Raw genomic sequence first — 12,748 nt, forward strand, 5'->3', positions numbered from 1 at the left:
GGCCACTTTGACTGGATGACGAGGACGTGCCCACCTTAAAGCGCAGCTCAGACTTCCTTCCACTCCCCCCGGTCTCCCTCCATTTTAGGAGCCTGCCGTTTCCATCTACAAGTCCTGGGGATGCCAGCTGGCCAGTTGGCTATTTGAACTAAGACACGGGTGGGCATGGAGTACAATCCCAGTCTATGGAGCTACACACTGAGCCACCATACCGCCTCACTATGTCAGGAAGGCAGACAGAGGTGTTCACTTTGCATCACACACACACACACACACACAGAGAGAGACCACAAGACGAGCTTTGTGGCTACCCAGTTGTGCCCACCTATCTTCACACTGCAATTCAATGTTTCTCTGGAAACGATTCATTTGACAAGACTGGCAAGCACTTTCATCAAACTATCGGATTACACGGACGCTGGAGAAGCGTCTTCACTGGCATCAGGCTTGGCCTCACAGTCCTCCTCAGCCGTCTCCACACACGCACACCGTGCCAATCCTGTCAGCAAAACCACTTGTGTCACCTCCACTGGCAAACCAGCAGGGCTTGACAGAGGTGCCAGGGCCACCAAGTCACTAGAGACTTGAAGCCACCGTGGGGACAGTGATCCTTGGGTTGAGTGTCTAAGAGACTCAGAAATAATGGGGGCACATGGATTTAAGGTCAGGTATTATGGGATGCCCTGTTTGTATGCTGCACACTTGCTCCTTCATAGAGGTGCCAGGGCCACCAGCCACTAGAGGGCAGCACAAGCTGAGTGACTAGGGACTTGTAAATAACGGGCCCATTTAAACAGTTCAAATATTATGGGATGTGCGTTGCAGGGTTAAACCAGCAGAGCTCCTCCTTCAACTGGGTGCCAGGGCATGTGTGCCACTAGAGGGCGATTTTAGAAGTGTTTGAGCACTCCAGGCCACTAGAGGGCAGTAAGGCTCGTGTTGAGGGTCCAGAGATTTGTACACGTGAATTCAAAGGGACCCCTCATTTAAGGCAACATATTTTGGGCTGCCACTTGAAGCCCCCCTCACACACGTCCCCCCGTTGTCCTCATTTCTCTCCGGCACAATTGATTTGCACAGATGGACTCGGAGCTCAACGTCAGGGATGACAGGCAGGAGACGGCCTGGGCAGGGTGCCAGTCTGCTACTGAGAGACTCCTTAACGGCTGTGCATTTTACTGAGGAGCGCCTTGGCTCGATATGGCGCCTTTCAACAGAGACCACCATCCCAAGTAGGAATCGACGTCACATTTCATGCATTTTAGTTTTTTTTACCTTTGGTGCCCAAGTGGGGAGGAGGCATTGGACTGGCAGCCTCGTGCCCCACGCCAGTCCCACTCTGAGAAACTGTCTTGACTGAGGCCAGTTGTCACACACATTCACCGGGATGTCATCCCCCCGGTGACAGGGTCACCCCACACTTTCTTTTGAGACCCCTGTGGTGAGGCTCATTCTTTATCAGGTTCAACCACCATAGCAACGGCGCACACAACTTTTGGCTTAACCAGAGGACGGTGACGGTGACGTCACTTTGGGAACGAGTCTTCTGTCCCATACGCGGTTTGCGGTTTCATTTTTTGGATGTAAAGGCTCTCGATTTTCTGTAAGCCACAGGATGACACGTCCAGTAAGCAGTGCCGAGGACTGGACTGGACAGCAGGGTACACTCCCACCCTCAGGGTCTCCATTTATTAGATGTTCACATCTGGTGGTGGGGCAGGAGAAAGGTGGACCACCAATGGGCACGGGGAGGATGTGCCAACACCACCCAGGGGCTGAGCAGGCTGGCATATGAATGAGTGAAGCTACAGGGCAACGGACCCCCCGACTGACAGCATCGGCCCCTCCGCACTCCTTGTGAATCCTCGGATAACGGACCTCGAGCAGTAAGTGCCATCTGGGAGCAGCTTCCATAAACACAGTGGATTCCACCCACGTCCAGAGTGGGCACTCAAGGTGCCCAGGGGTACTGTGAGTCCACTGAAACAGGGTGATGGGCACACAACCAAATGTCGTAGTCAAGCCTGGCAGGGTTCCAAATAGCAGGGGGGCAAAACAAAAGGCGAGTAACCACAATTGGACAGGGCAAGGGCCTTCTCGTGACTTTGAGCCCACCACAGTGCGCCATCACCACCATATTTAAATGGTCATGCGACCCAATCCAAAGGCACTGTGTCAAAACATAAGATAGACCATACAAGTGGCCTGAGATGGCACTGTCCCCGCGTCACAGCCACCCCAGGCTGAAGTGCCACTCAATCAGTTGCGTGCTGCCACAGGGATAATGCCAAGGCCAGGCTCTCCTGGTAGTCTTTCGTAAAGTTTGCCCTGCTTATTTGCCTATACTGGTCACCTAGTAAATGACTCCGTGCCAGAGAGGGGACACTGGGATCGGAGCAGCGACACATCCACAGATTTGAAGAGTTTTCAGGTGGCTCAGTGGCACAAACGGCCACACACACCATTAGCGTCATTTACTTGTTCGGGTCAAAGCTGTCAAAGGAATGAAGGTGGCGCTGGCACAGCTCGTGCCATGCTGAACATCCTCAGTGTCCTCCGTTTAGCGGCCATACTGTAATTGAGATTCACCCAAGGAGGCTGGCTGCCCTCGACAACTGGCATCGAATGTTTTACGGCCCGACACCAACTTTCTTTAGTCGTCTCCTATGACGTGCAAGGGGTGCAGCCAGCCAGCCAGCCTTACCTGGATCCCACCATCATCATCATCCTCACCAATACACCTCCCTGTGCCACACGCCACCATCCAGACTCCAAACACTCGCCAGTGCCACAGATGGCGGCGCTACACAACTCGTGGAGATGAAACTCCCCACCCAGATAGAATCTGCAGATGAAAGCCCCCCGCAGCATTGGGGGGGGGGGGGGGGGGAGAAGAAAACTAAGAAAGACGAATTGAAAAAGAGCGAGTGAGAGAGAGAGCGCGAGCGGGCGGGCGGCTCAGGGGCCCAGAACATCCGATAGCAGCTTCAGAAGTCACGGGGTTGGATGGCGCCTTTGGCCAACGCGCCAGCGTATCGACGAGATCTGAACGCTCGGCATGGCACCCCGGGCAGGACTCGACCTCCATCGCTGGGGGCTCGCCGTTCTGCTTCAACAGGTCCTCAAGCGCAAGAATCAATTTTTAGTCCAAAGTGGAGAAAGGAGAGAGGCGGCGATGGGAAGAAGTGAAGGGTAGCAAAAAAAAAAAAAGAAAAGAACGAGTTGGCGGGCGATAGAACGAAATCCAATTTCACGTAAACTGCAGGAGACCCCCACGGCCCTCCGTCCCGGCCCGGCCATCACCGCTCCCTGGCATTCAGCTGTTTCAAATCGATCACGAGTCTGAGGGGCTGCGCAGAAACAGATCCGTGCCACGCTCCGTGAGAAATCGCTGTGCCACTTCCAGCTTACCATTCCCCGTTTTTACAAATGTGATGAATGATCTGAGATTTAAATGACAAAGAACTGAATCGGCCCCCCAAAGTGACCCCGTCACTCACCCCGGGTTTATGAATTCTGAGGGAGCCCAGCAGAGCCCTCCAAACGAATGGTCACACAATATCACAGGAGGTGTGCTGCCCCCCAAATATCGGGGAACGGATGGGGGGGGGGGGTCGAAGACGCTCAGCCCCTCCTCCATCTGTCCTCTGGCCGGTGACGACTCCGGTGAACACTTCTGGAGAAACACTTGGGCACAACTGGACAATGACGACCCAAAGACGGTGCCCACCTTAGTCAATGGGACGGGCACCGCAAGGCACAGCAGATAAGCGGCCGTCACCCTCCCCCCCCCCCCCCCCGGTTTCTCGTAACCCACCGAGTCTGAAGATTGTGACCTCGCTGACATTTGGCAGACACCTGAAACAAGGCCTACAGCGGTCCGAGCCCCTCTGGCCTTCACTTATGCAGCGTCCGTGTGGTCAGGGGTCGTCTCGTTCACTTCAAAGGTAGTGTGGCACATCCTCGTGCAAAACCTCAACGAATGGCGCTATATGGGGTCTGCAGAAACTCGCAGTGTTCGGCGAAATCTGTGCTGTGCAGACCCCGACAGACCCGAGAGTTCTGTGCTGGGTCAGACACATCCATGCCGAGTTGGCACATTGTCTCCACGTCCCCCCACACCAGGTGCATTAGAGGGGCACGAGTGTGCCCTGTGTCACTGCTCGACGTCCTACAGGGGGAAACAGACGCTACGTGAGGGAAGATCTGAAGACCCCAATTGGCTCCTTCTGGTCACCCCACTGAGCGACTCATCTGCTGTGTTCAGGACTGGCGCTCCACATCCACGTCACTCGTAATCTTGAGTGCCCATCAATGGCGCCCCTTCGTGTTACCCGACAGACCAACTACTTTTCACCTTCATCATTTTTAAATCTTCAGCTGCATCAGCTCTCAGTCTCCATCGCCGTCCGACACCCCAATCACTGGCAAGTCCTCTCACCTCATTGGCTCGTTTCATCTCCTTGCCCGCTTTCCCAGGTGAGGGTTGTTGGAGGCAGCAGGCCAAGCAGGTCACTCCAGACTTCCCTGATCCCAGGCATTCTGTGCCTAGTGGGACCTGCCTGGAGTGGCTCTAGGGGGAGCCACAATTGTCACATCCTCACGACACGCCCAAAGCCACCTCAACTTGCTCTTCGCAGCGACTCCAGTCTGAGTGTCAGCCCAGCCGGGCCGCGAGGAGGCCACAGTCCTGCCACCTGAACTCGCGAGGTCACTAAATCAGCCATCGCTCGCCACTCATGGTCACAGGTGAGGAGCAGAACACCGGCGACTGCGCCAAGGTGGAGATCTGCCATACTGGTCTGTGCCTCCCAACGGCTCAACACCCAACAACCACACAGCCTATTGAGGACCAAGCAGGGCCACTGAATGGCAGCATCGGGCACAAGCTGAGTAACTGCCAGTCCATCACAGGGCCCATTCACCCGCTCTCTAACCAAAAGCCCACCATATAGTGTTCAAAAATACCAACTGGATTGTTGGCCATGAGAAGAGTGTGCCCCCAGCCATCGACTGTCAAAGGCTGCTTAATCCCATCTATGGGCACCGACATGCCAAGATCACATTGAGTGGCACCGATTCCATCAAGAGGTTTTAGGGAGCCAACCGCTTTCTAGGGAGTGCAGTAAAATGAAAAGAAATAAAAAACAAACAAAGACCCCTCGATGAGGTGAAACCGCGGGGTGACCACCCTGCAGTGTTTCTGAAGCTCCTGACCGGCCTGCCAACGTGGAGATCAGGGGCTCCGGTGCCGTCGCTCCGCCTGCAGCAGGATTCTCTGGTCCTCTTTGGGGGGCTCTGGCCGGGACCCCGGGGTCGTGGACTTGCGACCAATCAGACTCCTCCCTGATGGACACCCGTCTGCCTGCCCCTGTTGGCCCTCAGTTTGGATCAAATCACCAGCTTTGTTTTGGACCCGGGCAGGTGGCTTGGTGATCCCATTTCTTAAGTGGAGGTAAAGCGCTCGGTTACTGCGCGGGTTTGGGGACATTTAAATATCTTCTAGGGACACACAAATGACCACCTAAGACAAAAAAAAACCGCAAGTGGGCAGCAGGTGTGCCAGGAGACACGCGGGCAGAAGTGGGCAGCAGCAGGTAAAGGGTCAGGTGGTGAGGACGACAAATTGGTCAATCATATGGTTAACGAAAAAAGGAAAAGAAAGTCAAGTTTCACCAAAGCCCCCCCACCACCACCACCTCCAGCCCCCCACAGCCACACACGGCTTTTTCTTCGGGCCTCTCAGATCTTCTTAAGAGCTCGTAAACCGTAAGCGCCGAGCTTCCATGAGCTCGTTCCTCTCAGGAGCTGTGAAAGTGCTGCAAACCAAACTGCCAGCCCCCGCATTCGAGGGGGGCCGACTGTAAAATTCCACACATGCCTAAATAGCAGTTGACCCCTGGACGAAAAGGGGTCAGCGCTGCTTACATGTTACTGTAAGCCTTCAGGGGTGAAAAAGAGGAAAAGAAAAGTGAAAAACACGGCAGGAAATGAGCGCCCAAAAGGCCCGAGCGCCGTTAACCCGTGCAGAGCCGACCGACGGCGAGAGGCGCCCAGTGACGGGCGGGCAGCCGGAATTCACGGAGCGACTCGGGACCGCCGCACTGCAGAGGGGAGGCCAATTAGGGAGGATCTGCCTGAAAGCAAGAAGGTAATTACAAGGCCGGCTGCCCTGTAAAGACTTTTACGACCACTTGACACCACGGGCGGGCGGGCAGGTGGGCTCCACGACATCCTCTTCGTGTTAACCCTGTCAAGGCCTGCAATGCACTAAAAGATGGAGACCGCCGAGAGAAAGGGTCCGGTGTGATGGACGGGTGGAGACGAGTGGCAGACATGGACGTTGTGCCCGGGTGGACAGACTGAAATGGAACAAACAGAAACTGAACTCGAGGGCACGAGAATCATGCCACGCCACACCGCTCCTCTTACGGAAGGTCACATCTCATGATGGAACTTCGTCCAGGCAAAAAGCAGACCACCCCCACCCCGAGGTCCACCAGGTTTATACGGAGAGTGTGGGGGCGGCCTGGGGCACTGCGTTGGCATGAGTGTGCCCTCTACACCCTAGCATGGTACACGTCACATGACCTTTCCTCAGAGTTAATTCTAAGAGTTGTGACATGTTTTATAGTGACAGCTTCATGACATCACGTGACTTTTGCATCATTAAGGCTGCTGTTGGGGTCACCCAGTGGTGGCACCTGTTAAACAAAACAGCGACTCACAAACACCACCAACGCCATCCTGACAGGCTGCTGCAGTGCCAGGCCATTCCCACACCCAGCCGCTTCACAGGCTCCTGGGCCACCACATGCCAGCCTGCGGGCCTCACACCCTGTGCCCCCGACGCGGCCAACGTGATTGATGACGCCCAGTGGCTGTACTTCAGATGCTTGCCTGGTGGCAGAACCCCCCAAGCAGGACCCTGCGCTGCCAATTGGAGGTTGCCACAGAGAGTCTCAGCACACGGCAGTCCTGAAGATGCGCCGTTTACTGAGGGCACGGGGCTAAGACACTGGCGCAGTGGACGTGTGTGCGTGGGGTGGCAGAAATGAAGAAATACAAAGTGGAGCCAAACTGAGCCGATGAAGTGCACCTCCATAAATCTACGTCATGTGACATGTGACGTAATCAGTGCAGCGGTAGGACAGCAGACACGCGTTCACAAATGTACCATTCTGACGATTTGAACTCCTTCTGGCTAATGGACTTCTCGTTGGTATCGAGGTCTCCTCAAGTTTGCCGACACATCGCTTTTAAGTTCTGGCTTTGACCCCGGCGGGTCCTGCCGACTACACTTCACTTCCCAGTCCCATTCATTGAAAGAATCCTCCCCATCTTGTGGTGCGGCAGAACAGTCACATGGTGCCCGTGCGTTCATCTCACGCTCTGATGTCACAATTTAAAATGTAAAAATATGCGTAAAATAAATATTCTGAGATTAAATAATAAATATGAAATAAAGCCCAGGATCCTAACTGAACGGGTACACAACGTCGATAACAAAGCGGCTTTACCATTTGGACCGCAGTGGAGGTGTAAAGCGTCCTGCTAGTGATGTCACCAACATGGCAGAATGTTAATCACCGCACCAGGAAACGAGAAATGAACGTCCTGTCAGTCGCGGGGCGCTTTGCCTCGGACCCCCACAACCAAACTAAAGATGTCGGTGGGGGTCTGGGTACAGCTGGGCGGCGGTTGCACACACACCTGATAGTCCAGAATGCTGAAGCCCAGGCTCTCCGCCCCCTTCTCCAGCTCCACCACCTGCACGTCCCTTGACCAAACCGCCAGCTCTCCATCCTCTTCCTCCTCTGGCACCTCAGGAGGCTCCCCCACCTGCAGAGGAACAAATAAAAAAATCAATCAATCAGGCAGGCAGGCTGGCAGAGGCGTGTCGGCGCCCGCTCACACTGCTGCTCTCATTGGCCGGGCCGAGTCAGGCAGTCCAAGTGAGTTTAGAGGACCAGCTGTTTTGTGGCCTTCCTGCTCCCAAGCACTCAACATACGAACAAAACCGACAACCACATGAGTGCTGAAGGACGACGGGGTGCCCACTGCAAGTCTGGGAAAGCACAGGGCAGTCTGAGGCCTTTAAGGACTTGGTGAGAAAGAAAGAGAGAAAGAAAGAAAGAAAGAAAGAAAGAAAGAAAGAAAGAAAGAAAGGACTCCCAACGTCGCCACCCAGAGGGTATTTAAGATGGCGAAGTGTTAGCGAGATGCGTCCAAAATTCTGGATACTCAATGAAAATGAAAAACGGGAGTGTGTGTGTGTGTGTGTGTGTGTGTGTTTGATTACGGGAAGTTAAGACTTCTGTGTGGCATTGGGGGGGGGGGGGGGGGTCTCGTTTAAAGAGCCTGAAATCCCCCCAACCCCCAGCAGTGGAAAGGCGGTGCATTAGTGAGATCTTAAGGGTCCCTGCAGACCTCTCGGGGGCTAAAAACGTTCATTAAGGGAAAAGCGGAGAATTCTGAGATATTGCCGAGTTTCCAGAAAGACGTTTTCAAGTGACGGTGACACAATCTCGCTGTCCGTTTGTACGCCTGCACCCCCTTATTCACTCCTCGTTCTTTTGAATGGACTTTGGGTACAAGCAGGGCAGCAGAGCAACTTCCATCAGGCGCGTCCCGTACCTCGTGTGTTGTGCGTCACCGCCGTGTCACCGACAGTGGGCCAGTTACCTCATCTCCGATTTCACTGGTGACCGAGGGTTTCGCCGCTGATGTGCCATCACAAATCTCCCTTTCTGCCAACCGTGAGACGTGCCACCCTCACAACAAAGCAAGGACTTTATTTTGCTGTGCTGTGTTTTTAACGTTGCGTGTGACACGCCGGGTGGGTTTCTCTCCACTTTACCGGGTTTAGGCCCAAAGCACACAGTGGATAAGCGCGGACCCCTCGTTAATAAGCAGGAGCAGACAATCGTCCCCCTGCTTACACTTTCTCGCTCAAACTGTGCGATGACATTTGTCACCTGAATCTTTCCGTGGCCTTTTCGTTTCCATCTTGATACAAACGTGTTGTTGTGAGAAGGAGCGCCGACGGGAATTTGAAGAAACGAACATCTACGAAGAACGTAACACGGCGGTCTACAAGCTGGCAGAATAAAACCAGCAAAGTGGCGGGGGGCACCACCTGCCACATGGGCTTTTACAGAAGAGCTGTGCCATTAAGGTGCCCCATAGAACACAACAGGAGCCCCGACTGCGTCCACGACGGGCATAAACCCCCTTTGGTAAAGAATAACGAGAGCATGAACTCCCACTGCTGACCGACCCCTCAGCTGGGGGGCGCCGTGTTTAGTGAGGAATCGCTCAGAGCGTCGCACCCTTGCCACTCCTATCCCCCCCCCCCCCCCCCATCCCAGGTGCGATGTGTACCGAGGATGCTGGGAATTTCAAGTGCTCAGCTGAAGAGCCGGCCAATCGCGTGCTGCTGGTTACGCTTGGTGGCTGAAAATGGTGACAAAGTCCATAGAGAGCAGTGCAAACTGTCACCGTGAGTGACGCCACTGCACATTCGTCCACATCTGAAAATGTAAAATGGACTCAGCAGGATGACGACGGATTGAAACTCCGTCACCAAGAAAAGGACGTTTGTGTTGTTGTGGCGTTCATATCTGTGGATGTTCGATAAAACAAGAGAGCCCCCCGTTTCCGGCACATACCTGATGGTCTTGGGCCTCATCTCCGGCCTGCGGGGGGGACACATCGGTCAACACCAGCGGGACGTCACCAGGCTGGGAAAAGAAAGAGCAGAAAAGCCAAGCATGAGGTGTGGGTGCCAGGCCTGCTTCTCGACCCCCGCGACTAAACCTCACCGGGGGGCTCGAGCCTCGTCTGGCACCCTTAACGTCATCATCACTTCTGAATGTGGATTTGTGCCTTTATCTGTCTGCTGCTGTAACCCCGATGTTCTCGAAGAGTTCCAGCAGCTCCCAGCAAAATGAGAACAAAGAGCCGAGACAAACAAACACCACAAAACAGACAAGTGTCACCAAACACAAATGTGACACACCGGGTGACCACAGATGAAGTGCCACCGTCCCACACATACAATCCGGTAAATGAGGCGTGAATGAAAGCCCCGGCTGGTCAAGTCTGAGAAGACCTCCGAAGACGCCGTGGCCCGCTCATTAGCTGTTCCAGTTAGAATTTGGGACCCCCTCACACAAAGTGACGATGATGGCCGCTGCAGTCAAACAGCCTGAGCGCCCCCCCGTTCTGAAGGTTGCTACATGTCCTCTTTGGGGGGGCGGGGTCTGCTCCTCCCAGTAGTGATTGGTTGAAGGTAAGTGACCTTTCATCTTTAAAGCCAGTCTGACATCATCAAGTGGGGCTGTGCTCTCAATCAGTCAATCAATCATCAAGCCTTCCTTCACTGGTCACTAAAAGCAGCCATCTCAACTGCCATTCAGAGACTCCTGGGTGAAATGCCCGCCGGCCCAGCGCCCTCACCTGTCGATGTTACCATCAAGTGGCCTGGCTGAAGGTGAACGACCGCCAAGCGTTCACCGCACTTCAGGTCAGCTCTCCGTGCTCAAGGCGAGAGAGACGATCCGTCAGCCATTTGCCAGCGTTTTTAACCAGTCGTGTCACAAACGGCGGTCCTACCTCCACCACACAGCCCGGCTCGTCCATCGCCGATCCTGCGTCATCTCCACCGAAGCGCCGCGCGCACACCAACGTAAACGGGGGAGGGACTTCCTTCAAGAAGGACACGGCCTCTCGGCGCGTCTTCCCATACAGCTGGACGCCATTGACCTGAGAAAGGAAAGAAAGGGAGACGCGTCAGCCACTGGCCGAGGCTCCTGGGGCACCGAACCTGCAACCACCCGGGGCTCAGCTACCACCAGCAAAGTCGGCCATCTTGGAGCACACGAGGGCGACATCAGGTGGGGAACAAAAAAAGGATTTAAAGGGATCCTGAATGTCACTTCCTGAGCCACCAGAGAGATGTGTGTTGTTCAGTTATGTGGAAATGGCCCGTGAGTCAGACGTGGCACTGCACCTGGTGCAAATGCCAGTGCTGCCGTGGTATTCAAGTCTGGAGAGACAAGTGGACTCGGCTTCTTAATCCACAGCTCAGCATGACCAGAGGACCCCTGAAGACACTCCCACTTCCTCCTCCAAGCCCCGCCTCCCCTAGGTGGACCCTGAAGGGCACAGGAGCGTCTGTTGGGCAGCGTCACCACGCCCGCGGGTGCTGATTAGTTTGATTCTGCCATCTGTTCAACTTCAGTGATGTGGGGCTGTCATCCTGAACCTTTAATGTCTTTCATTACGATACGACATCGACACACACAGGGACACAGAGAGGGACACAGAGAGGGACACACAGAGGGACACACAGAGGGACACACACACACACACACACACAGAGGGACACACACACACACACAGAGGGACAGACACGCACGCACAGGGATACACACACACACACACAGAGGGACACAAACAGAGAGGGACACAGACACAGGGACACAGAGGGACACAGGGACACACACAGAGGAACGCACACATTTTTTGATTTTGTTCATACTAAGCACTGCCTCGGGGTCCCCCACATCCTGAAACTATAAACTGCTGCGGACCCTTCTCTGTTCAGTTCTCCTCCCCCGTCTCTGGTGTAAGGGTCCCGTATTCATATTTTTGTCCTCGCGGAGCGAGTGTGTGCGTCTCACGCGGTTTATTAATCACGTCACAGCGCCCCCTCTTTTGAGATCTACATGAAGATGTCACTCTGCTCTTGATTTGCTGGGCCGGGGGGGTCAGGGCCTCCTGACACACAGCAGCTGAGAAAGTGCCCCGCCCTCCTCCAGCCTGCTTCACCCCCACAGGACTATAGGAGCTGGCTGTCACCACTGTACCTGCATGTGTTGTGACTTGGTGACACAAAAATGGCAAAAGGCCCTAAGAGCCACGAACCAGGCGGCCTGACCCCAAACTGAACACACAAGCTGCCAACAGTCCTGCCCCCCTTCAGGGCACAGGATGACAAGAACAACGGAGAATCTTTAACATGAAGGAGTGTAGTGTGGCCAGGAAAGCAGATCAGGGCCGACAGCCAAAAACGTTTGGGGTGCCAGCCTGCTGACCACTTTAAAAATACAAACGACAGACACGGACGGCTCAAAGCTGCCCCTCATGAAGTCTGGAGCCCTCTGCCCGTCTCGAGTGTCAGCCTGACATCTGCCGCCATCCAATGGGAGTGGGCCGGCTGGTAACAGAATGGGCGGAGCCTTCACTGGGCATCAGAGCGGGATTAGGCATCCCTCTCTGGGTGTCTGTTCCTGGCAGCAGAGGAGGAGAAGGGAGATGGCATTGTTAGCATCACCTCTTCCTCTTGTCCCAGGGTGCAACTGCTTACCTCATCAGAGCCAGGACGGTGTGTGACAGGACTTAATTAAAAACAGAACAAAAAAAAAAAAGGATTTGTCTAAAAAGACAATGCCAAGCAAACCGGTCCAAGTCCGCAATCCAAGAGCGAAAGTCCAGAAAAATCAAGAGATCCTCACCCCATAAAGTCCAACAAACCTCTGCTGGGGGCAACTTGCCCACCAGAATATAAAGGCAGGGGGCGGTGCCAGCAGCAGTGATGCCAAGGGGGCCCCGCCTCTTAGGGTATCACCCATAAAACACAAGACAGCAAATCCAATACATGACACCTGAAGTAACACTGAAGACTAAGATTATTAAAACGGAGCGGGCGACTCTGTGTGGACTTTGACTGCTTTGGCGTTCG

General features: G+C 54.4%; 1 protein-coding gene across 2 annotated transcripts in view; it reads right to left on the bottom strand.

Annotated features, from left to right (window-relative positions):
- patj (PATJ crumbs cell polarity complex component) overlaps nt 1–12,748 on the bottom strand; it is a 115,742-nt gene that overhangs the window by 73,929 nt on the left and 29,065 nt on the right. For both annotated transcript variants that reach the window (XM_028812482.2, XM_051933178.1), the window contains 3 exons: nt 10,618–10,767; nt 9,672–9,743; nt 7,714–7,842 (listed from right to left, as the gene is read on the bottom strand). In XM_028812482.2, the coding sequence (XP_028668315.1) occupies nt 7,714–7,842; nt 9,672–9,743; nt 10,618–10,767 (351 nt within the window). The remainder of the gene's footprint in view (nt 1–7,713; nt 7,843–9,671; nt 9,744–10,617; nt 10,768–12,748) is intronic.

Source organism: Erpetoichthys calabaricus, chromosome 10 (assembly GCF_900747795.2).
Source record: "Erpetoichthys calabaricus chromosome 10, fErpCal1.3, whole genome shotgun sequence".
Classification (NCBI taxonomy): domain Eukaryota; kingdom Metazoa; phylum Chordata; class Cladistia; order Polypteriformes; family Polypteridae; genus Erpetoichthys; species Erpetoichthys calabaricus.